The following is a 27,954-nucleotide window of genomic DNA, read 5'->3' as shown; positions in this document are numbered from 1 at the left end:
GGTACGTTTAGCGATAGGAGCTTTCGAAATCGGATCAACTGTATTTTACCACCATGGGTGTGACGGTGATTGAGGAATTACCGAAGACGGGCTTCTTGAAATTTAGACATGACCAACTGTTTCAAGTGCGGAAACTGTTCAACTTGGAAAAACCTGGAAGAGTAAAGGAAGCGATAGAGTTGCTGAGAGAATGGCTGGAAAAGCAGGATCATTTCAATAAGAAAGATTTTAGTAAGTGGATCATCGATTTTAAATTTATTAGTCCAAATATGTGTACGTTATCATGAGGATAAAAGTAGACTTCGGCCTATTTCTATTTTAATTGATGAAATCTCCGAATAACGAAGATTGAAAGTTTATGAATTATAATTGGTTAAACAAAACGTGACAATAGTTATTTGTTTTACAAGGGGGCAAAGTTGTTGTTTAACCGCTCGTGCTAATATTGATACCCGAGCAAGCGAAAGATTCCAAAATTGAACCACGAGCGTAGCGAGTGGTTCGAAAAATGGAATCTTAAGCGTTGCGAGGGTTTCAAAGGAGGGTTAAACAAAATTTGCCTCCGAGTGAAACACAAAATTTTTCACCACACCAACCCGAGGCAAATACAGTAAAACCTGGTTAAGTGGGACCTGGATAAGTGAGAAACCTCTATAGCTGGGACTCATGGTGCGGTCCCGACACTTTAGCACTGAATTACCTCTGTTACTGAGAAAAAACGAACCTCTATAACTGGGATTCGTTATTGTGATTTTATAGTCACATTTACCTCTATAACTGAGACAGAGAGTGTATTTTACCTCTTTTACTAAGACTATATTTATAAGATTACATTTTCCTAATTGTTTTTTGGAATTTTATAGGGAATTGACTTCTGTATCTGAGATAACGTCAATCTATGACCTCTCTAACTTGGACTTCATTGAACAATTTCCGTATTCTTACTAACTCTTAGTCAATCCACAAATTCCGCATTTGCCTAATTGTGTCTAAACAACTTCAAGTTTGATTTAGTTAATTTATGTAAGTAGTTAAAACTATCGAAACGAAAGCTGAAATTTTGATAAGTAACACGAAAAAATAAATTTTCATTTATTAAATTTCTTATACGCATCGAAGTCCATATCAAATTTAATTTAATTTTGAAATATCTATCCCTTGGAGAATCATTCAAAATTAATTCAAAGAAATATTTAAACAGACTAAAAAAATATTTAGGGACAAGGATTATTTTACCTTATTTATTTTTAAAGATAATTACTAAATACCCTATTAACCACCTTTATAACTGAAATATACGCTATTCTCACCTCTGTTAATGGAACCCTCTGTAAATGAGACAGAAATTTATTAGTACCTGGCTAACTGGGAGCCTGGGTAAGTGGAAAACCTCTTTAAGTGAGACAAATTTGCTCGCCCCTTGAGATCTCACTTATCCAGGTTTCACTGTATTAAAATGTAAAATATCATACAAAATCAAACCAAATCAAATCCAAATGAATGTTATTAAATATTTATCATCCATAATCATCATTTAAACGTCAATTCTACTAGCCAACATAAGAAAACAACTCAAAATTTGCATTTGATTACTTTGCCTCACATGTGAATAAAATGCAACTTTGCTATCACTTCTTGAAGTGCAAAGTAAGCCTTTCCGAGCTGGTGTGGTGAAAAGCCAGTTTATCACATAATGGGCCATTATCACTTCTATCTTCTTAAGGGCCCAGCAACGTGCTCACTAGCACCACTGCGAAATAATTGTAATTATTTAAATTTAACGATAGATATTTAAAAAAGGGGGTCGCTATGTACTGTATTATATATTTAAATACCTTTTGAATACGAAGTATAATAGTTATTATGTTGCTGGACCTAATAATACTCAATGAGCTATTGATATAATATATTATCAATGTGTGATAGATATAAAATTCTAAATACAAAATTGAAATTAAATGTAAACTAAATAACCAAAATCTAACAAAATTAAGTACAAATACTCACTGAAAGATCCCCAACGTCGGTGCGAATAAAAAAATCGCTATGTGTTTTTTTACGATTTTTCAATTTTGGCATATATGAATTCCTTTTTAAATTTCCCCTCGACCCACATAAATATTTTTGTTATATCTTTATTAGTTTTGAAAATAAAAATTCCGCTATATGAACACAGAACAACATTTGTCCAAAAAAATAACAGAATAGAAACAAAAAAAATAGCTATTCGATTTTTTAGCACATAACGATATTAAATGCCTTGTTTTCAGTCGAGGGTGATGGCGATAATGTTGCACATGGCGATTTATTGTAGAATGGATTACCCGACATAGACCCTAAAATCCGCTATGTATCATCTCTCGTGCTATGTTACTTTGGCAACAAATCACTATGTGTACAAACTTCACACATGACGATTTTAATGAACCAAATTTAAGTCGCTATGTAGCAAAATTTGGTTAAAATAATAATATTGTAAAAAATTACATATAAATCTGTTTATTTTCTTCATGAGTATCATGTAAAAATCATTGATCTATCAGAAAAAAAATACAGATGCAACAAATATATTACAAACTGGAAAATAAACAGTTATTTTTGTCTCCTGAAAAATAGCTTAAAAATACATGGCGATTTTTTTATTCGCACCGACGCCAAGCTACGTTCCCTGCGTGGAAGGGTGTCTATGAGGCTACATTCCCAGAAAAGTTACGCGTTTCTGAGAAAAACCAAATTATTAATAACGAAAATGCGGACAAACAATACATTATGACTTTGAAACTTTATGTGAAACAATAGAGACCCGTTACATTTAATTAGCTATATCTTTGTAACTTGGGGCCCGATTCGGATTTTCAAATAGACATCTATTAGATATCTTTTAGACATCAACAAGATACGATAACGATATGTTTAAGATCTAATCTGTCAAATTTGACATTTGCGCGATTCTGGAGATACTCTTGAACGATTTCCACAGGATATGACTTAGAGATCCAATTCACATCTAATAGATATCTTACTCTATCTAACGTAAAAGTGACATTGGTTGCCTGAATTGCGCTGCAAAAGAGAACTAGTTGATATCTAAACTATAACGTATCTAGAATGGATCTAGTACGTCTCTTGTGAATATCTTGAAGTTCGAATACGGCAGTTGATCGTTCACATACTTAAAAATTAACTTCTACTAATAAGTACCTAAATCAGATAGCAAAATGAAATTAAAATAGAATAAAAACGAAAGAAATCACCCCATTTGCTAAATTCGAATTAGTATTAATTAATTTAACTTTTTAAACTAAAGTGTCTCACAAACATATCTGTTTAGAAACTTGATTTTTTTCGTTATTAATTACGTACCTACTTTACAATATTTCTTAGAATTTTATTTAGTTAAGTAGTTATAACGTAACGTGAAGCGCTGGTGGCCTAGCGGTAAGAGGGTGCGACTTGCAATCCGGAGGTCGCGGGTTCAAACCCCGGCTCGTACCAATGAGTTTTTCGGAACTTATGTACGAAATATCATTTGATATTTACTAGTCGCTTTTCGGTGAAGGAAAACCCATGAAGCCGTGGCAAAATGCCGGGATAACGCGAGGAAGAAGAAGAGTTAAGGATGACTCACGTTAGACCGTGCCGTGTCCGGGACGGAGCTTCCGGCGCATCGTTTTCTATGAAAAGCATCACGTGATCGCCTGTCATGTCATAGAAAAGTAAGCGCCGGAAGCTCCGGCCCGGACACGACCCGGTCTAACGTGAGTCATCCTTTATAATGTAACGTGCAACCAAGACTACAATGTAATTATACAATAGCATGTATTAATTTTCAAATATCGACATTTCAGTAACCCTCACTAACATTTCGCAACTGTATCCGGTAACTTGCGAACTTGAAACTAATAGTCAAGGCCTCACATTATAAAACTCGAAAAATCAAAACAAGTTAGTATAACCGGCTAGACTGATGATAATTTCGACACGTTTTAATGTCTCGTGATAAAGTAGCGACAAGTTCAATTTGAAGAATAATCTATTATTCTTCAAATCTCTAGATTATAGGTAAATAAGTACCTATACAAATACAAATTTGTTTATTCTCAGATACCAAAATTATCCATTTTTTTACCAATTTAAAGGAGCCCACTGTTTACCAGTCCGCCGGACGATATCGGCCTGTGAGTTGTTCGGAGATGTATTTTGCGTTTAACCAAAGACATGTAACTTCGTATAAGATGAATAAAGTCTTGATATCTGCCATGCGACGCTGACGTAGCACAGAATATATTAACTTAAAATGTTAATGAAACTACTAAAACATTCATAATCTAGAGACTAGTTTTCTGACGTCAATGGTTCCAATGCCCCTTTAAAAACCGGAATTGCGATTTTTCTTAATAACCGATCAGTTTTTTAAGCCGAACTTCTAGAATACGTTGGTATATAAACGATTTTTTTAATATTCTAAGAATTATGGTGTAGCAAACTAATTGTCAGTAGAAACAGGCCCGAAATTATTTTGCAATCATTAAGTATTTTTTGGTATTATTATTTTATTTTTATATAATATTTTATTATATAATAACTACATTAGGTAATTTTAGTGTAAGACGATATTGGTTTTTTAGGTCATACATTTTACTGTCGAAATGGCAGTCTTGAAAAAAATAATCTAACTAGATGAGATTTTATGCATCAGGCGTATTTTATGAAGTAAAGGCCCCTGTACACAATGGGCCAGCGCCGGCCAGTCCAAGGGACGCAGCCATGCGGTAGAATGAGATAGCAATACTACTTGCTTCCTATAACGCATAAATGCTTCCCCAGACTGGCCCACGCTGGCTCATTGGGCATTAAGAAGAGTATACTTTACAAAACTTGAGACTAATATCAACTAGTTTCAAATACTTACTCCATTCTTAGGTTCTAAGCCTTCCTTTTTTTTACAGGTGATGCCTATTTAGAGTTACTTTTAATAACTTCCAAAGGTTCCGTGGAGCATGCTAAGTCACGAATTGACAAGCTATGCACATATAGGACAATCTGGCCCCAGTTCTTCACAGCCATCGATATCAACTCCTTCAAAGAAAATTTCAAAATATTGTAAGTACATGCAAGTATAAATAATGATATCTGGGAGACCGAGCTTTGCTCGGAATACATACATAGGGCCCGATTAAGATTTTGAAATAGACATCTATTAGATATCTTTTAGACATCACCAAGATACGATAACGATATGTTTAAGATCTAACCTGTCAAATTTGACATTTGCGCGATTCTGGAGATACTTTTGAACGATTTCCACTGGATATGACTTAGAGATCCAATTCACAGCTAATAGATATCTTACTCTATCTAACCTAAAGTGACATTGGTTGCCCGAATTGCGCTGCAAAAGAGAACTAGTTGATATCTAAACTATAACGTATCTAGAATGGATCTAGTACGTGTCGTCTCTTGTGAATATCTTGAAGTTCGAATATGGCAGTTGGTACCATCACGCTCCGCGAATGTGCGCAATTTAGGGTCCTTGCAAAATTGGTGGTTCAATACTTACGCTAGAGAATTTTGAATTTAGCAAGAACCGGTATACATGTATAAATAATATACCGGGTGTGGCCTGTAATATGAGCAATAAATTTAACTGTAGGCTGTACTCTTCATACTGAGCAACATTTGTTCAGCGTGTTTTAAAAATAACTTGTGGTTTGATTTTTAATACACTTTAAAGTTTATTCTAAGACGCAATGTATTGCAAATTTCTTTATGTTTAAGGCAAGCAACGACAATCACAATGACATGGCGTGGCAATGGCGTCCATTGAAGATAATATTTATTTTGTATGAAAAATAGGGAGTCTTAATACTTCATAATTTTTAAGAGTTGTTGAACAAAAGTGTCCCCGTTTGAGGAGTACAATCTATGTTTTAATTATTTGCTCATGTTACAGGCCACACCCGGTATGTATTTTAATGTTAATTAAATGCATGAAATGAATGAAATCTGCGAAATGACAGCATTGCATCTGTAGGTTTAACTGCACATTTAACTGATGTTTTTTTTTGTCTTTTCAGTAATAGCTTAGTACTGCCAGAAGTAACAGAGGACTACTCCAGAGTAAATATATTTAAAATAAATAGCAACGTACCATTGCAGGCTGACATAGTCTTGACTTACATCAAGTTTTCAATCATTGTAAGTATTTCCTTCTAAGTTTTTAACGATATTTTATGGAGATTCCACGAATATTGGGCAACAATACAGTATCTGGCATATTCAGCCACTTTCTTAAATGAAATATATTCAGTTACATACACTGCTTTCAAACAAACAGTATGCTCTCTCTCTCTATGATGTGTTCAGGATGTGAGGTGGAGTCTCCGAAATATATTTATCGCTCATTTTACACCAAATTTTTGCTTAGTTAGTTTTTGAATAAGAAAACAGATGCCGGTAATTTCAAACTTTAAATATATATTTATACTGTAATTAATTAATTAAATTTTCTGTTTACCTGTTTTAGGTATGTGAATATTGCAAAGTTCACGATTACCCCAGCGGATTTATAGTTGTATTGGATTACCAGGACGTAAACCTGTTGGATTTGCTTGCTATCCTCAGTCCCGCCCAAATACAGCAAATGGTCAATTTGTATATGGTAAGTAAATTCTAGTCGTCAACATTACACACTCGTAGTTCTTTACCCAGTAGCAGGGCGTCCATACATTCTTACTCCTACCTGCTTTAGTGTTTCACAATATAGATAGATTGATTTATATTTCGTATTAATCATACACTGTCCATTACATAATATAAATTGATTACAAAATTACAATAAATTTAAATTGACATGTTAATAAATTATTCCAATTCACGTAAACATGAATGACAACAATTTTAAAATTCGAATACATTAGAAAATATATAATTGAAATTACAATAGAACAGCTTACAATTACAATATAAACAATCATAAATATTCTTGTATGATAATTGAAAAATACCTAATACAAAAGTGTTGGCTATCTATCACATTACCCATTCTCTCCGAGTTACCCATTGCTTAGTTTAGAGCTATCTGATCTGTTAAAGACTGTTCCATAATAAGTACTTACTTATTTATACTCCATATTACATACAGTATACATAAATGACTTTAAACTCCCATAGCAAAGTAAAGTGAAAGTTGTTCAGTATGACTTAAACATGTTAATGTTATAAGGGTTGAGCAAATGGTTTTTGTACGATAATATATTACGATACTATTTTTTTATTGAAATCCATATTTAATTACAGGAAGGATTCGGCATGCGTATTCGAGGTATCCACCTGATAACAACCTCAAAGGTATCCGATGCTCTGATTTCGCTGTTAAAACAAGTGATGAGCAAGAAAATCGGCAGCCGGATTCACGTACACAGAAACCATGAGAGCCTATATGACTTCATTCCTAAGAAGATCTTGCCGGTTGATTATGGCGGTGATGCGGTGCCTTTGAGTGAAATGATGGGTAAGTTTGAGACTTTTGGCTCTTGCTTGCATTCATGTACAGTCCTGCAATATTTTTAACTAGCAGCAAAAATATGTGACTCGCTCTTATTGCGTTAAAAACCCATAAAAAATATGTTCTCAATGAGTAGTCTCTTGAAAAAAAGTACCTACAGACGGTAGTAAAAAATACACCTTTTTCACGTATAGTCCAGAATAATTGATTTATAATCGCAACGACCAGCAAAATGTTGTCTATACTTACATAGTTTTAAACATCATACTATGAAAAGTAGTTTTTGTACTTGGTGAAGTTGGTGAAAACGCTTATCACTCCCCACTAAACAATTCCCCATTTGCAAAAATTCCCCCATTATTTTCCACCCGATATTTAAATTAGCTTTCTAAGTTATTTTTCAAACTCATCATACATTTTTCCATTTTTCAGAGGACTTCCTTCAAGAACTTAGTAAGAAGGAGCACATAGAATATATGAAGGAAATTCAGAGCGCAACTGTTGACTTAAAGAAAAAGCCAAAAGATAGCACCATTGATGAAATGGCAATGACTGGGTCTTTTAGAAGTTTGACCGTTGATTAATATAAAAAAAATCAGTAAACCAAACAGTTTTACAGTCTCCTTTTAAATATAGAGATACCTGTGTCGAGAGAGACAGGGTTGATTGAATCAAACTCCGTCATTGGTCCGAAGAAGAGGAAGGAACAAAACAAAAGAGTGGTGGTGAACGAAAATCCAAGGCTCGCAAGAACAGCAAATAGTGCAAAAAGTTATGTAAATAAGTCAAAGATATGGGATGGGACCATTCCACGAGAATGTGACTTATGAAATGCTTTTGCCTTGTATGACAGCGATCTCAATCAAATGCCTAAAGGATGACTCACGTTAGACCGGGCCGTGGCCGGGCCGGAGCTTTCGGCGCTTGCTTTTCTATGACATGACAGGCGATCATGTGACGCTTTCCATAGAAAACGATGCGCCGTAAGCTCCGGCCCCGACACAGCCCGGTCTAACGTGAGTCATCCTTAAAGCGAGAATATACTGCCAATTTATTAGCTAAGTCATAAAATATTATCAGAACATACCGGGTGTGGTCTGTATTATGAGCAAAAAATTTAACTGTAAGCTGTACTCCTCATACTGATCAACATTTGTTCAGCGACTTTTAAAAATAACTTGTGGTTTGATTTTTAATACACTTTAAAGGTTATTTTAAGACGCAATGTATTGCGAATTTTGTTATGTTTAAGGCGTGACAAGCAACGTCAATCACAATAATATGGCGTGGCGATGGCGTCCATTGAAGATAATATTTATTTTGTATGAAAAATAGGGAGTATAAATACTTCATAATTTTTAAAAGTTGTTGAACAAAAGTGTCACCGTTTGAGGAGTATAATCTATGTTTAAATTATTTGCTCGTGTTACAGGCCACACCCGGTATACCGCTTTTTCAGCATTTTCAGAAGTATTAGAATAATATTTCGTAAGGGACATTCTCGTGGAATGACTTATGACCCTCGAAAATTTCCCAAGAATTATTTATACGATTTTAAAAATTATGTATTTATCGATGACTGTAAAAACAACACATTGAGAATATATTATGTCAACTAACTGACAATTTTATTAAACGTTAACAAATAAAAGCATTAAGTAACTAACCTACAAATCTTGAAACCTAAATCTAAAAATAAATAATACTAATCAGCTAATAATATTCTCCTCATAATGTACATACTCATTCTTGCAAAATGTACCTACATTTAGATATATTATTCAGCTGTTGTATTGTTTATGTAAATTTATTTCACTAAGAATTTTACGCTGATGTTAGAGCAATTGTGTATGATTGTGAATTTTGTGATACATGAAGTTAACTGCCCTTTATTGTCCCTTTGAAATTTAAAGCGCACATAAACATAATTATACAAATTTTGTATACCTATCTACATTTTAAATACATAATATATGTTTTGACGACCGGTGTTTGGCCTAGTGGGTAGTGGATTTGCCTGTGAAGCCGATAGTCCTGAGTTCGAATCCCGGTAAGGGCATTTATTTGTGTGATGAACACAAATATATATGTTCCCGAGTTATGGGTGTTTTATATGTATATAAGTTATGTACTTAAGTATGTTATATCGTCCGTCGCCTAAAGTCAGACCGTAAAAAGTCTGCAGCGATTTTGATAGCCCACGCAGTGCAAGTGTCATTCTAAACGTCAAACTTCTATGAAATTATGACGTATACATAACACTTACTCTGCGTGGGCTATCAAATCCGCTGCAGACTTTTATTGGTGCGACTATAGCAGATTTGGTTCAGGTTGATCTGTGTAAGATGTCCCCTGATATTTATTTATTTGTTATGTATTTATGTTTATCCTCGTAAGGCTCAATATGCATTACAAATAATAACATTATTACAATGTACACTCCAGATTCAATCTAATTAGAGTTAGAGCAAGAAAATTTTGCATTATTTTGATACTCGTAGCATACCATAGTCTAATAAAACATGGTCTTCTCTTCCCAGAGTAACACAAGCCTACGTCACAATAACATGGCCGTTATATATAGCGCTATCGCATATTATCATATAGCGCTGTCGCATGATGACGTAGGCTTGGCTTGTGTACGAAAAGATGGGAAGAGAGTACCAGGCGGACTATATTATTATACCATGTAGCATACGCAATGCAAGTATAGTGTTATTTATACCTATGTCTTAATTTCATAGAAGTTTGACGTTTAAAACAACACTTGCACTGCGTGTGCTATCAAAATCGTGGCAGATTTGTCTTGGTCTAGCTATAAAACTTTTCATAAACCAAATAAAATAGCATTTATGATTGATTGCATTCTCAAACAAACGAAATAATCCATATTATTAGAACAAGCTTCAAATTAAAAAAAAGAAAATTATGTTTTTTGGGCTTTACAAGATACAACTATTGGCAGATTTATCCTTTCAGACCTGAAAATCGAAGACTAGTCAAGGAAGGAAATCTAGTTTGTTTTTATTAAATTGTTGTTTAGTGACATGATTGTGTAAAATCGACATATTATACATAATTAATTAATTATTTCTAATAAAACCGGCAATTGTATTTAGATGGATCTGAAAAGGCTAATGATTAAATGTGGTTGGATTGTTGATTTTGGTTAAATACAATTTAAAATATATTTGTATTGAGTTTTATTTATGTTGTACGGTTTTTCGTTTTTAGGGTTCCGTACCCAAAGGGTAAAACGGGACCCTATTACTAAGACTTCGCTGTCCGTCCGTCCGTCTGTCCGTCTGTCTGTCACCAGGCTGTATCTCACGAACCGTGATAGCTAGACAGTTGAAATTTTCACAGATGATGTATTTCTGTTGCCGCTATAACAACAAATACTAAAAACAGAATAAAATAAAGATTTAAGTGGGGCTCCCATACAGCAAACGTGATTTTTGACCAAAGTTAAGCAACGTCGGGCGTGGTCAGTACTTGGATGGGTGACCGTTTTCTTTTTGCATTTTTTTTCGTTTTTTTTTTTGCTTTATGGTACGGAACCCTTCGCGCGCGAGTCCGACTCGCACTTGCCCGGTTTTTATCTCTATCGCATTGTGATCACATCTTGAGTATTCAACATGCTGAAGCTTTTATATTTGTAAACGAGAGACGGTCAGTCGGATATGGCAAAACTATAAGGGTGCCTATTTGACGACGGAACCCTAAAAAGCTGTCCAGGTCTTTTTGCGCTGTGGTGCCCAGGAGGCTGGCAGCGTTACCACTTTGGATGGCCAGGCTTACTGCCGTATTCGAACTTCAAGATATTCACAAGAGACGACACGTACTAGATCCATTCTAGATACGTTATAGTTTAGATATCAGCTAGTTCTCTTTTGCAGCGTGATTCAGGCAACCAATGTCACTTTTACGTTAGATAGAGTAAGATATGTATATTAGATGTGAATTGGATCTCTAAGTCATACACGCGTATTCGGGAAACGAGATAATCACAAGATCTAGAGACGATATAGAGATCAACTAGATTTACATTAGATATCGACTAGATGTGACTTGGATATCTAAGTCATAACTAGTCGAAATCGTTCAAGAGGACCTCCAGAATCGTCATATTTGACATATCTATCTTACAAATATCTTTAAATTATCCATATCGTAACTTGTTGAGGTCTAGTAAAGATCTAATTCATTTCCCAAATCGAGCCGATATCCTGTGGAAATCGTTCAAAAGTATCTCCAGAATCGCGCAAATGTCTTTGACAGGTTAGATCTTAAACATATCGTTATCGTATCTTGGTGATGTCTAAAAGATATCTAATATATGTCTATTTCAAAATCCGAATCGAACCCTTATTTCCCGGCCGAGGTAACTGCCAGCCCTCTGGTCATCGGAGGTATCTATAAGAGCTGATTAAAGGTGACAGTCCATTTCCAACGACAGCTGCATTACTGTTGATTTTACTATGGAAATTGACAATGACAGCGACGCGTTCAGTACCGGTAGTGCAGCTGCGGTTAGAAATGGAATGTTACCATTAGACGGCGCGCAAGCTTGCATACGATTTTAGTTACATTGCGGACTGTTGGTTACGTCCAATTCAACTCACCAATCAAAAACCGCAATGTATTGAAACTCGCATGCCGTCTAAATCAGCTGTAAGGCACTGGAAGATATCTATAATTACAATTTCGCAATTACTTGTTACAAAATTGCCAATGTTTCTGAAAATTCACACCTACATACTAAATCACATAAAACGATGATATACGATGGTATAAATATCGTAATATATCTAAGTTTTACACGTGAAAGATGTCCACACTTTGAACTGACAGTTTGTACACTAACTTGCAAACACATACTGCCATATTCGAATTGCGCTGCAAAAGAGAACTAGTTGATATCTAAACTATAACGTATCTAGAATGGATCTAGTACGTGTCGTCTCTTGGGAATATCTTGAAGTTCGAATACGGCCTAAAAGTAAAAAGTAAGAATCCTGGAATTCCACAGTCCCAGAATCATAGAACTATAGAGTCCCGAGATCCCATGATCTCAAGAATACTGGAATCTCAGTATCAGTATCACGGAGTTCCAAACTCCCTCCGTTTAACACTTTTACAGTCCATGGCATTACATGTCATGCACCGTCAAACTTGTACTGTCACGTCTACGTGACTTCAGAAACAATGACTCTAACTAAATAATTAATACATTTCGTCACTACTTTGAAAGAATCTCGTACATCGCACTGCTACTCAAAGTTAAAACGCAATTGCTCTGTATACATCCCATATACCGGGTGTGGCCTGTAACACGGGCAAATAATTAAAACATAGATTGTACTCCTCAAACGATGACACTTTTGTTCAACAACTTTTAAAAATTATGATGTATTTAGAGTCCCTATTTTTTATACAAAATAAATATTATCTTCAATGGACGCCATCGCCACGCCATATCATTGTGATTGACGTTGCTTGTCACGCCTTAAACATAACAAAATTCGCAATACATTGAGTCTTAGAATAAACTTTAAACCTATTAAAAAACAAACCACGAGTTATTTTTAAAAGTTGCTGAACATATGTTGGTCAGTAAGAGGAGTACAGCCTACAGTTAAATTTTTTGCTCGTATTACTGGCCACAGACTGTATAATCATCACATTTTTCTTTTGATTGACAGAACAAGATAAGAATATTTTTTTTTCATAATAGTCACGATTTGTCCACTACCATTAAGGGCCCCCCACATCTGGCGTCTTTCGAGCGTCGGCGTCTGTCGGCATCGGTCCAGCACTATGGAAAATGACGTCGCTGCGCAGTTGCGTCGACGTTGCGTCGACGTTGCGTCGACGTTGCGTCGACGTTGCGTCGACGTTGCGTCGACGTCGGCCATAGAATTGTAGACGCCGACGCTCGAAAGACGCCAGATGTGGGGGGGCCCTAATGCATGGATGTATTGAGCCATGTTGGTAGTGTAAATAAGCGAGGGCTAGTTAAATAAGTCAATCATGGAATCTTAGAGTTCCAGTGCTATGTCGTAATTTTGCTCACTGTTTTTAAGCTGAAAGCTAATAATGTGACAAAAATGCTCTTACTGCCGTATTCGAACTTCAAGATATTCACAAGAGACGACACGTACTAGATCCATTCTAGATACGCTATAGTTTAGATATCAACTAGTTCTCTTTTGCAGCGCAATTCGGGCAACCAATGTCACTTTTACGTTAGATAGAATAAGATATCTATTAGATGTGAATTAGATCTCTAAGTCATATCCTGTGGAAATCGTTCAAGAGTATCTCCAGAATCGCGCAAATGTCAAATTTGACAAGTTAGATCTTAAACATATCGTTATCGTATCTTGGTGATGTCTAAAAGATGTCTAATAGATGTCTATTTCATAATCCGAATCGGGCCCTTAATTTGCTCTAACCCTCAGGTGGCGTGAGCGTTCAAGACCTGGGTTTTTAAGGGCCCCCCCACATCTGGCGTCTTTCGAGCGTCGGCGTCTGTCGGCGTCAGTCCAGCGCTATGGAAAATGACGTCGCTGCGCAGTTGCGTCGACGCTGCGTCGACGTTGCGTCGACGTCGGCCATAGAATTGTAGACGCCGACGCTCGAAAGACGCCAGATGTGGGGGGGCCCTAAAGCTTGAGTTCGGTACAAAGAGTCTTCAGGACTAACTACGAACTTAACCCTCGGCGTAGAGTCAGCAGCAGAAGATGCTAAACGGGCGAGGTGTTCAAAATTACCTTGACACGCTCTTATTCTCTTAACAATAAAGTCGCGTCAAGATCATTTTGAACACCTGGCCCGCTTAGCAACTTCTGCTGCTGACTGTATCAGGTGGGGTATTACAGACCTCATTTTCAATTTTGATTAAAGATTGAAAAGTACTATACTATTTTACTATCAAAAATATTATTTTATTGATACTAAGATATAATAAATAAATGCAAAATTATTGCTCAACACTAATAAATTCATCCACAATAGTTTCTTTCCACTTGGTACGCCGAGGGTTAAGAGCCTCAGGGGTCAAGATGTTAATGTCCTGAACCCTTATAATTATGTGCTCTAACCTTCGACGCTCGCGACTTAGAGTTTGAAAGTCATCAAGACTAGTCTTCTAGCAACACTATCCAAGACAGGTTTAAATAAACTCGTCCTTACACACGTTAATTTGTTAAATACTTCAAAACACGCCCTTCATTAGTCAGTCGGCGATTGATTATTGAATAAAATAGACAAATATTCTGAAATAAATAATTATACAGAATATTTTTCATCATGGGCGTAACCGTTATTGAGGAGTTGCCGGTACGTGGCTTTTTCAAAGTGAAGCCCGACCAATTATATGAAGTTAGGAAATTGTTTAATTTGGAAAAACCTGAAAGGATAAAGGAAGCCATACAGTTACTGAAAGATTGGTTGCAAAAACAGGACTATTTCAACAAGAAGGATTATCGTAAGTACCTATTTATTTTTCCCTATCGACAGGATGCTTCCTGTAACAGGAGCAATAAATTAAACTAAAGGCTGTACTCCTCAAACTGTCCAACATTTGTTCAGCAACTTTTAAAAATCATGAATCCGGGTGTAATAAAAATCAAAACATGAGTTATTTTCACATGTTGCTGAACAAATGTTGGTCAGTTTGAGGAGTACAGCCTACAGTTTAATTTATTGCTCCAGTTACAGAAAACACACTGTATATTAATTAAATCAAAGATGTACACGTAGATTTCATCTAAATTAGTTCAGCGGTTATTGATTCCCCATATCTCTTGGTTAATGGTTTTCACATTAAATATGGCATCTTAACCAGGGGATGTCAGCGGGCCTAACGCGAACAGCGAAGTTCGCAGTTTTAAATTACCAAAACGCTTCAAGAGCAAATGTATACAAGTTCCATTTTTTTGCAGCTGACGAATACTTGGAAAGGCTTCTAATTCTCAACAAAGGGTCTGTGGAGCGCGCCAAATCATGCTTCGACAAGTTATGCACGTTTAGAACGATTTGGCCTCAGTACTTCACCGCGGTTGACATCAATTCCTTTAGAGAATATTTTAAAGTATTGTGAGTTGAAAATCATATTTTATTAACAGACTTTATTTCGTTAACATCATATTTATGAGTATTTATGTATAACTAATAATAATGAATAGGTTAGGTTTTTATAATGTGTCTATGATTATAATTATTTTTTGTATTGTTTTATAAGTGTTTTCATATTTTACTTTCATATTCATATTATAAAATATGACCTAGCCTAAAGGGGCCCACTGTTTAACAGTACGCCGGACGGTAGCGGCCTGTCAGCAAGAACAAAATTTTGACAGTTCCGAACAACTGACAGGCCGATACCGTCCGGCGGACTGTTAATCAGTGGGCCCCTTAAAAAGATAAATAAATAAAGAGAAATAATAAGTATATTATTATTAGAAATATTTAAATGTTTCAGTAATAGCATAGCACTGCCGGACGTGACACCCGAGTATGCCAGAGTAAACTTGTTTAAAATAAACAGCAACGTACCATTGGGTGCCGACCTTATCAAAGAATATATCAAGTACTCAATCATTGTAAGTTTTTGGACTTTTTTCCTTTAATATTGTATTTATATCTTCCTCTTCCTTGCCGTATCCGGCAATGGCGACTCCATCAACAATTCTTATCCGGATTATGAAATGCCCTTATGTGGCTCGCAAAACCAAACTTTGTCTTGAAGATGCGGTCACACGATGCGCAATGGAGTTGTCCAGTCGAGTTGCGGGTGTATGTGTAGGAGGGCTTAGGTCGCGTCTTACGAATATGACGCTTAGCATCTAGGTCTTCCAGACGCTGCTGCTCAAATTGAGCTACTTTCTTATGAACACTAGAACGCGTTCTAGTGTTCTAGCGTTCTAGATTATTTATATACACGGTGGCTAAAAAATCAACCACCAACCCCGAAATCACGAAAAAAAATTTGGCTGTTACATTTTGGCCGGTCCATTTTGTATGGGAGGGTGAATTTTTATTCCGCGATTTTGGAGTTGGTCCCATAGTAAAAGTGGCTCCGTAGGTATAATCCCAAAACCTCCCTGTCAACGTGAATGTAGCTATTTTATAGCCACCATGTATATTATAAATATAATTTTTTTAATTCATTGAGTATTATCACTATCAATTTAGTTTCTGATAGTGTGGCAAGCCGATTTTGTCATTAAGAAAAAGCGGCTAATTTAAAAAATGCAGGCGCTAAAAGAACCCCCGTAAAAATAATGACTATCGCGCCTTTTTTGTTTACTGAAAATTGGTTTGCCATATAGGGTACATCGCCAATTATTAGCCAGTTTTCAATTACTGGCCACCTATACTAAAATGAATTCTGTGTATAGGTGAATAGAACTCATTTTTGTAAGAGGCGGCCAGTTATTGAACGAGTGGGTTGTGGATAAATTTCAGTTACTGGCCATTTTCCTTATACTGAAAATGAGTTTTATTTATCTGTAAATAGAATTCATTTTTGGAATAGGTGGCCAGTAATTGAAAACTGGCTAATAATTGGATTTTCGTACCTTATATACTAAAATGAACTTTGTTCACCTATAAATAGAAATCAAATTAAGTGGCCAGTAATTGGGGGGTGGCTAGTAATTGGCGATGTACCCTAGTTTTGTTATTATTATTAATGTTTTAAATTTATTTTCAGCTGTGTGAGTACATGAAAAAGTACGATTATCCAAATGGATTTGTTATTATGCTAGATTACCGAGATGTTAATCTATTAGATTTGCTCGCAATTCTAAGCCCTTCACAACTTCAGCAGATGGTGCATTTATACATGGTAAGTATATTTAATATTAAGAGGCCCACTGATTAAAGGATGACTCACGTTAGACCGGGCCGTGTCCGGGCCGGAGCTGCCGGTGCTTACTTTTCTATGACATGACAGGCGATCACGTGATGCTTTCCATAGAAAACGATGCGTCGGAAGATCCGGGTCGGACACTGCCCGGTCTAACGTGAGTCATCCTTAACAGTCCGCCGGACGGTATCGGCCTGTCAGTTGTTCGGAATTGTCAAAATTTTGTTCTACCTGACAGGCTGATTCTGTCCGGCGGACTGTTAATCAGTGGGCCACTTTAAAGCGAAAACAATTTCGTCACCCACGAAAGAGGTACATACCGGGTGTTTCCTGTAACAGGAGCAATAAATTAAACAGTAGACTGTACTCCTCAAACTGACCAACATTTGTTCAGCAACTTTTAAAAATAACTTGTGTTTTGTTTTTATTACTCTTTTAAGAGTGCTATTACATTTCGGGGTTGAGCGAGTTTAGGTATTTTACGCGCTGCGGCAGGCCGTGCGAGCTCAGTATTCCGATCCCTTCTACCACACTCGCACTACCATGATGGATTAAACATTCTTGATCCTTCGCGAAGCATGACCCCCCCATCCCTCAAATCATCCAAAAATCATGCTTCGGATGACTCTGTTTCCTCCTACGTCATGCTACCATCATCCGATGTCCAGACCCCCTCCCCCCCTCCTCCCATTTGAAACGACGTAATTTATGAATAGCCCCATACTCGTACTTATGAACGTATATTACTCGAAAGAAATTATAGGTACTCGCTTATTTACAAGAAACAAGTTACAAGAAACTGAAGATACACAGGGTCTGATGATGGAGCTGGAAGGTGGCCACGGGTACCAGTCTATCATGTAACTAAACCACTTCGTGTTTGGGCTCGTTTGATTCGTCTCAACAAGATCTTTGACACAAGACAGTACTCAGGGTCTGATGATGGAGCTGGAAGGTGGTCACCATTACCAATCAACCATACAACTAAACCACATCGTGTTTAGGCTCGTTTTATTCATCTCAACAAGATCTTTGACACTATATAGGTGATACTCAGAGTCTGATGATGGAGCTGGAAGTTGGTTACCGGTACCAATCAACCATGCAACTAAACCACTTCATGTTTAGGCTCGTTTGACTAGTCTCAACAAGATCTTTGACACTAGGTGATACTCAGAGTCTGATGAAGGAGCCGGAAGGTGGTCACCGGTACCAATCAACCATGCAACTAAACCACTTCATGTTTAGGCTCGTTTGATTAGTCTCAACAAGATCTTTGACACTAGGTGATACTCAGAGTCTGATGATGGAGCTGGAAGGTGGTCACCGGTACCAATCAACCATGCAACTAAACCACTTCGTGTTTAGGCTCGTTTGATTCGTCTCAACAAGATCTTTGACACTAGGTGATAAACCAAACACGAAGCCAAAACAAGAAGTGGTTCAGTTATGTGATAAACTGGTACCCGTCGCGACCTTCGAGCTCCATCATCAGACCCTGAGTAGTATCTTGTGTCAAAGATCTTGTTGCGACGAATCAAACGAGCCCAAACACGAAGTGGTTCAGTTACATGGTAGACTGGTACCCGTGGCCACAGTCCAGCTCCATCATCAGACCCTGAGTACTATCTTGTGTCAAAGATCTTGTTGAGATGAATCAAACGAGCCCAAACACGAAATGGTTTAGTTGCATGGTTGCTTAGTACCGGTGACCACATTCCGGCTCCATCATCAGACCCTGAGTACTATCTTGTGTCAAAGATCTTGTTGAGACGAATAAAACGAGCCTAAACACGAAGTGGTTTAGTTGCATGGTTGATTGGTACTGGTGACCACCTTCCGGCTCCATCATCAGACCCTGAGTACTATCTTAAGTCAAAGATCTTGTTGAGCCGAATCAAACGAGCCCAAACACGAAGTGGTTTAGTTGCATGGTTGATTGGTACCGGTGACCACCTTTCGGCTCCATCATCAGACCCTGAGTACTATTTTGTGTCAAAGATCTTGTTAAGACGAATAAAACGAGCCTAAACACGAAGTGGTTTAGTTGCATGGTTGATTGGTACCGGTGACCACCTTCCGGCTCCATCATCAGACCCTGAGTACTATCTTGTGTCAAAGATCTTGTTGAGACGAATCAAACGAGCCCAAACACGAAGTGGTTTAGTTGCATGGTTGATTGGTACCGGTGACCACCTTCCGGCTCCATCATCAGACCCTGAGTACTATCTTGTGTCAAAGATCTTGTTGAGACGAATAAAACGAGCCTAAACACGAAGTGGTTTAGTTGCATGGTTGATTGGTACCGGTGACCACCTTCCAGCTCCATCATCAGACCCTGAGTACTATCTTGTGTCAAAGATCTTGTTGAGACGAATCAAACGAGCCCAAACACGAAATGGTTTAGTTGCATGGTTGATTAGTACCGGTGACCACCTTCCGGCTCCATCATCAGACCCTGAGTACTATCTTGTGTCAAAGATCTTGTTGAGACGAATCAAACGAGCCCAAGCACGAAGTGGTTTAGTTGCATGGTTGACTGGTACTGGTGACCACCTTCCGGCTCCATCATCAGACCCTGAGTACTATCTTAAGTCAAAGATCTTGTTGAGCCGAATCAAACGTGCCCAAACACGAAGTGGTTTAGTTGCATGGTTGATTGGTACCGGTGACCACCTTCCGGCTCCATCATCAGACCCTGAGTACTATCTTGTGTCAAAGATCTTGTTGAGATGAATAAAACGAGCCTAAACACAAAGTGGTTTAGTTGCATGGTTGATTGGTACCGGTGACCACCTTCCGGCTCCATCATCAGACCCTGAGTACTATCTTGAGTCAAATAAATACATATAGAATGTCAGGTCGTTTCAAATATTTTTAATCCTGTCCGGTAGTTTATTAAACTGTACCATTATAAATTATAATACTATAAAAACAGTGCTAGGATCAAAGTCTCTCGTTGCGGTTTACACGCACACAGTATAGCGTTTTACACGGCGCCCGCCGCACACAATGATAAAAAACCTCGTCGTCGCCGTTGAAAATGTGCGGAGCCGACCGACACACGTCCTGCCTGTACAAGCTCTGCCGCGGCACTGAGCTGGCGAGCGCGCGTCATCGGTAATATAGAGTAGTTTTCAAAAAAATGCCAAAAAATTATAGTAGAATTTCATAAACACTAATGTATACCAACAGTATAAGCAAACGTTGCAGATTGCTTGAGTATGAAAATGACTTCGATATTAAGTAGATTTTCGTAGAAATTGACACTTGTTTCGGAGAGAAAATTGAGTTCGTTTTACTTTGATTTTCTCTTTCTCAAAGGTATGTAGGAAAAATATCGTTTGATATGCCTAAAGTACAGGGTATTAGTAATACAAAATAGCCAGGTTTAGCAGAGTAAACTTCTGAACATTTCCAAATAAGAGCTTGCCGTTCAGTGCTTCACGCGGTTTTTCGGAAACGACCATCAGAAAAAAATTCATTACTAATTTAATAAGTCCTTTTTCTAATATTTACAACGATATTTAAAAAGATAAGAAGACGCTTTTACTGGAACAAGTACTCATTGTTTCTAATAATGAGCACAAAGTCCTGAATTTCGTCGACTAGTATCATCAATTTTGCATTATTTCGACTTTTCTTGTAAGAGCGCTCTTAAGTTTATTCTAAGACGCAATGTATTGCAAATTTTGTCATGTTTAAAGCGTGACAAGCAACGTCAAACACACTGATGTCAGCGTACATTGAAGGCAATATTTATTTTGTATGAAAAAGAAGAAGTCTAAAGGATTCATAATTTTTAAAAGTTGTTGAACAAAAGTTTTATGGTTTGAGGAGTATAATATATGATTTAATTATTTGCTCGTGTTACGGGCAACACCCGGTATAAGGTGTATTGTGTGTATTCATATGATATAAGATAACCTTTTTCAATACCTAATAATAGCTAAAATCACAAAAATGTTTATAGGTACTGTAATCATTTTCATCAGCAGTCCTATTAAGCAAACACTTTCAGTACTGGGTTGGCCTTGTTTATAATAATTCCCAATTTCGTGTCTATAGCGTAAACTACTAGTTCTCCCTAGATATCTAGGCGAGACAAGGCAAAATTTGTCTGTCACATCGCTATTTTAATAGTCAGATAGAATCGCGTATGTATGTTTAATTGTTTTTTTTTTTTCAGGGAGGATTTGGGATGCGTATTCAGGGTGTTCATCTAATAACGAAATCGAAGGTATCAGATGCAATAGTTTCGCTCGCTAAGCAAGTGGTGAGCAAGAAACTCGCAGACAGGCTGCACGTTCATCGAAGCTTGGATACCCTGTATGACTTCATTCCTAAAAAAATGTTGCCGGCAGAATACGGCGGTGATGCCGAACCTTTTGATGTAATGATGGGTAAGTGTAACGTTCCATTTTAAACCAGGGATCGTTACCGGTATAACTAAAAATCAAAATATCTAATAGCTTTCACATTATTTCTTTGATATTATAGAATAGTATTTAGGTAAGGATAATGATTGAGCAAATTAGCTAAATTAAGTGCAAAAATATACATAAATAGACAACCAAGATACCGAAATTGAATACCGTTGGTTCATTTGTATGAAAAACATTCCGTTTTTCCGTCCCTGTTCTGAACAAAATTATGGCGAGGTTCCCTTATTATTATATTATGTACATAATTGTGTGAGTCACACTGAGATGCGAGACGTGGGTGACGTCATTACTAAGCTTAAATGGAATTTGGCGGAACATGTTGTCAGGTCATAGACTAGGAATTCTCTAGACCGAGTTTAGAGCAATTATTTCATGCAACCGATGATGCCAAAAATGCGGGGGTGCGCGGGACGAGGTGAGCGAAGTCCCGTGCCGTGATTGGTCCGTTCAAAGACACGGACGTCACACAAAGACACTTTCGACTCGAACATGGAGTAAAATTACCGTATGCGTGGCAGAGGGGGTAGCGGGACTATGCTCAGTCTGGAGGTGGGAAACAATAAGCGCCAGCGGTGCCTACTTAGTTTTTCACGGTAGGGTAGTTTTTCAGTAGTTTTTAGTAGTTTTTAACGCCACTGTTGTACCCGTAGCCGAGCTGTCGGTTATCGCTGTTCCACTCACAGACATACTAGATTTTTCTTAACGATCAGTCCCAACTAGTTTTTGAGTTATAATGGGTGTGGCCTGTAACATGAGCAAAAAATTTAACTGTATGCTGTATTCCTCATACTGATCAACATTTGTTCAGCGACTTTTAAAAATAACTTGTAGTTTGATTTTTAATACACTTTAAAAGTTATTCAAAGACGCGATGTATTGCGTATTTTGTTATGTTTAAGGCTTGACAAGCAACGTCAATCACAATGATATGGCGTGGTGATGGCGTCCATTGAAGATAATATTTATTTTGTATGAAAAATATAGTCTAAATACTTCATAATGTTTTAAAGTTGTTGAACAAAAGTGTCACCGTTTGAGGAGTACAATCTATGTTTTAATTATTTGCTCGTGTTACAGGCCACACCCGGTATGTAAAACTTTTATGCAGATCTGCTTTACTTAGCACCTAAAAAAATATTTATTTCTGACCATAAAAAGGTAAACGTACTGGTGCTCGACGTGGTCCCAGTACATGTCATCTTGAAACTTAAGTCATTGTCAATAGAGGTGACAGCAAGGTGTCATCTATTGGGCATTAGCATGTCGAACACTAGTACGTTTACCTTACCTAATTTAATAATAGTTTTTTTATTCGTTTATTGCATTTTTATGATGGGATCGGCGAAAAAAACCCATTTGAAATGACGTCAAATCTATGACCCGCATAGGTTGTTAGTTAAAGGTCGAACTTGTAACGTCAGCAAACTTTTTTTATATTTTTGCAACTAAGTATGTTGTCTATTAGTGCCTACGATATTTAACCTTCGTGGCCTTTCTTGCAAAATATTAACGTTAAGTGATTTTTAAGTACCTATACTTAATAGGTAAACGTTTCTACTATTGTTTCATATACAAAAATGTTAATTTTAATATAAGTATCAAAGTTCAGCTTCCTGTAGTCACGTTTTATCTACTGACTAAAAATACAAAAAACATCAAGAACAGACATGTTATTACATATACATACATATATTATAATATACCTATAGCAAAAGCTATAGCTATACCTAGTAGGAAAGTGGGCCCTGGCAAAGACCGGGATAACGCTAGGTTTATACCTAGAAGAAGCGATGCTTCTGAAGAAGAAGAATATACCTTATGTTTATAATTTTTAAACCGATAACAATTGGTATCATGCTTGCCCCCCCACCACAACTGTTTGCTTTAAAGTTACACATAAAACCCTGCGAAATACCCCACCTATATATAATCAAATTTCAAAATGACAAATGATACATTGGCGACCCTAAATTTAATAGATAACCTAGACATTGCTTATTCTGCTGAGTGCGAAACTGAGAACATTACTCATAAAATATGTATCCACCCATCAGACTTTACGATAATTTGTCAAAACATAAGAAGCGTTTATTGTAACATTGATAATCTCTTAGTTGTACTGAAACAGTTCACTTTTGACGTTGACGTGATTATACTAAGTGAATGTCGACTACATCCTAATAAGCCAATTCCTTCGATAGATAATTATACTCACTTTGCTACCACTAGCCACCTCAACCAAAATGACGGAGTAGTTGCCTACATCAAGAAAACACATAATGTCAGGGTCCGCGAAGTATTGCTTACACATGCCTCATGTCTGGAAATAACAACTTTAGATGGCATTATACTGGGAATCTATAGATCTCCTTCTAATACTAACGCTGACCAGTTCATTTTATCACTAAGTAAACACTTGGAATCTATTCGCTCAAATAAAAGAATAATCCTAACCGGCGACATTAATATTAATATTATAAACAAACTTAATGAACAGCCTTTTGAACAAACAAATAGACTTAATTACTTGAATATGTTGGCTGCTCAGGGGCTGTTACCTGGCCACTTGTTGCCCACAAGACAAAAAACTTGCCTTGATCACTTCATGCTAAAACTCCAGGGTAACACTACGAAGGCTGAAATCTTGGTACTTGATACTACTATAACAGACCATGCGATGATATTACTAAAACTAAGTAATTTAAAAATTCCAAAACCGTATAATAAAACTAAAACGAAAACCGATTTTTGTAAAGCACTATCTCTCTTATCTAAAGAAAACCTTTCAGGATTATATCACATTAATGACCCTAACTTGCTAACTGAAACATTTGTAAATATTATCAGAAAATGTCTGACAGAAAGCACCATCACTACCTCAGTCTCAAAACATAATCGCATTCTGAAGCCTTGGATCACTAGTGGAGTTCTCCGTTGCATAAGGAACAGAAATAACATGCAAAAAAGAGTACGAGCTAATCCAGATGATGCTATCCTAAAAATTACCTATAAAAGATACCGTAATTTTTGTAACGGCTTAATCAAGAAACTTAAACATAAATATGAAAAAGACCAATTAACTAAGGCAAAAGGCAATCCTAAAGCTCTCTGGAAAACAATTAACAATATAACAAATCGTAAAATAGACAAAAATCAAAATAGCGCACTACTAGACATTAGAAATTCACCTATTGAATCGGTTAACGCCATAAATCAGTACTTTTCTGACATAGGAAAATCCCTAGCGGAACGGATCTTGGCAGAAGATGGATATCATATTAATACTCCGTATGATATAGCGAATACGAATTCAAATGCTAACACGTTTGTACTTCTAGATACAGACCCAGGCGAGGTACTAGTTATATTATCTCACTTAAAATCAAACAGTGCACCTGGATGGGATAATATACCTACAGAGTTCTTGAAGTTATCACACCACATCGTTGTTCCAATTATATCTCGCCTGGCAAATATATGCTTTAATCAAGGGGTGTTCCCGGATATTCTGAAACAGGCCGTAGTCACTCCAGTGTATAAGGGTGGGAGCAGAGACGACGTGTCAAATTATAGACCTATATCAGTACTATCATGTATATCTAAAATCTTAGAAAAGCTCATAAACAATAGGCTCGTAAATTTCTTTAATAAATTCAGTATTTTATCAAAATCTCAATTTGGATTCAGACAAAAACTTTCTACAGAAGATGCCGTCACGGCGCTTTCAGCACTAATTGTCGATAAAATAGATAAGAATAAAAAATGTATTTCAGTATTTCTAGATCTCAAAAAAGCGTTTGACACTGTCTCTATTCCCATCCTTATCAACATGTTAGAGAAGGTAGGTATAAGAGGTACTTCATTGTCTCTACTTAGCAGCTATCTTACAAACCGTAAGCAAACAGTCAAACTGGGGAAGCACGTCAGTAATGAACGCCTAGTTACATACGGAGTACCACAAGGAAGTGTTTTGGGGCCGACCCTTTTCTTGGTGTATATAAATCAGCTGTGTGACATGCAGGTTGAAGCAGGAAATATATTTACATATGCCGATGACACTGCCATCGTTTTCTCGGGAAATACATGGGAAGAGGTTCGACTACACGCAGAAAGGGGACTAGCTAAAATTGCAAGATGGCTACACAACAACCTACTCACCTTAAACACAGCTAAGACTAATTATATCACCTTTTCAAATTATAATCGTACACAGCCAGATACTCAATTCTCGATCAGAATTCACACCTGCGAAAATCCTACACAAACCACTTGCTCCTGCCCAATCATAACTAAAGTAGAAAGTACAAAATACCTAGGTGTTATGGTTGATCAGCGTTTGACTTGGCATGCGCACACTGAAAGTATTATGGCAAGAACCCGTAAACTTATCTGGACCTTTAAAAACCTTAGACATGTAGCGACTAAAACACTCCTGAGTCAAATTTATGTATCACTTGTGCAATCAGTACTCACCTATTGCATTACTGTTTGGGGCGGTGCTACCAAAACTAAGTTCCTAGAGCTTGAAAGGGCTCAAAGAGCGCTCCTAAAAGTTATGTTGTTTAAACCCTACACATTCCCAACTAGCGACCTTTATATTACCTGTGACCAACTGTCAGTACGAAAACTCTATGTACTTCAGCTCATACTAAAAACTCATAAAAATACCGAGTATAAGCCTCAACCACAAACCTCACGCAGGAAGAATAGTAATGTTTTAATCGTTCCGACAGTAAAAACTGCATTTGCTAGGAGGCAACAAACTACACAATCTGCCTACCTATATAACTTCATAAATAAATATATAGATATTTATTCTTCATCCCATTTCGAGTGTAAAAATAAAGTATTAAAATGGTTAAAATGTAAAACTTATAATGACATAGAGAATATAATATCTAAAAGTTAATCTAAAAGTTAATCTAATCATATCAAATCAATCACTCATACATACACTTATACACACACACACACACACACACACACACACACACACACACACACACACACACACACACACACTCGCCCGAGTGCGCGTGCACATAGTCATTCTCATATTAATTAATAATTTAATTATATCAAATTGTTTTATCATTATTGTTACCTACCTATTTCGTACACTAGTCGCTGGACTACTGTTCAGAAAATAAACTGGTATTGCTTGTATAAAATTTTCTTCTAACATTAGTTTTTAGTCTAATATTTATATTGCATGATATTGTAATTTTAAGTTTAATGTTAAATTGTAATTGTAATAGTAATTGTAAATTTCTATCCTAACCGAACTAATGTAATAGCATTAAAACAAACTGTAAATTACCTATAGTGGAAGAGCGGTATTCTCTTAATACAAGTATTTACAATACTTAAAAAGAGATACTAGCCCATTACCTAAACATTGTATGCTACCAAATAAATATTGTTTATTATTGTTTATTATTGTTTATTATCATCGCCCACGCTGTTAACTGTACATCGGTGGACCTTTGTAACAAGGTCCACTGATGTACAGTTAGGAGTGTGGCTGTGTGTATTTATTTTGCAAAATAACTTCTTATGTTTTTCTGTCTTTACATGTATGTCAAGGTTCAATAAACATCAAAAGTATCACACATTTATTTTGTAAATATATTGTTTTGTTTTATTAATCAGTCACACAAAACTTCGTCCAAATATTAGTTTTATCGGCCACTTTAGTTACTTTGCTTTACTTTAGTTTACTTTATTACAAACATTTGCATTTACAGAAAATTTCTTCAAGGAGCTCGGTTCCAACGACCATATAGAATACATGAAGGAGACCCAACAAGCGACGGTTGACTTGTCCAAAAAGCCAAAAGATGGCGCCATTGATGACTACATGGGCATGTCAGGTTCCTTTAGGACTTTGAGCGTTGACTAAGTGTTCAAAGTGGATGCTCAACTGGCGGCGAGAAGCGGGGTATTTGAAAAACATGAAAACATTTGCGAATTGCCTCATTGCACGCTGCTCACGCGCTCAAACCATGTACGTTCGTCGCAACCCTGGGCTATAACCGCAAAAATCGAAGCTCGCAAATTGCGGGGATTTTTCTCTGTCACTCTAATTACGCCTTCATTGGAGTAAAAGAAACGGATCCCCGCAA

At 36.8% G+C, this 27,954-nt stretch overlaps 1 protein-coding gene across 1 annotated transcript; it reads left to right on the top strand.

The window, feature by feature from the left end:
* LOC134674870 (uncharacterized) lies at positions 1–27,763 on the top strand. The gene is made up of 13 exons (XM_063533025.1): positions 1–231; positions 4,950–5,103; positions 6,078–6,198; positions 6,527–6,661; positions 7,300–7,513; positions 7,940–8,082; positions 8,940–8,977; positions 14,809–14,999; positions 15,457–15,610; positions 15,996–16,116; positions 17,229–17,363; positions 21,574–21,787; positions 27,577–27,763. The coding sequence occupies exons 1-13, from the start codon at positions 54–56 to the stop codon at positions 27,729–27,731; spliced, it is 1,953 nt and encodes a 650-aa protein (XP_063389095.1). The 5' UTR covers positions 1–53; the 3' UTR covers positions 27,732–27,763.
* The last annotated feature ends 191 nt before the right edge of the window (positions 27,764–27,954 follow it).

Source organism: Cydia fagiglandana, chromosome 20 (genome assembly GCF_963556715.1).
Source record: "Cydia fagiglandana chromosome 20, ilCydFagi1.1, whole genome shotgun sequence".
In the NCBI taxonomy this organism is placed as follows: domain Eukaryota; kingdom Metazoa; phylum Arthropoda; class Insecta; order Lepidoptera; family Tortricidae; genus Cydia; species Cydia fagiglandana.
Note: the sequence above shows the minus strand (reverse complement) of the source record. Positions and strands in the feature narration are given on the sequence as shown.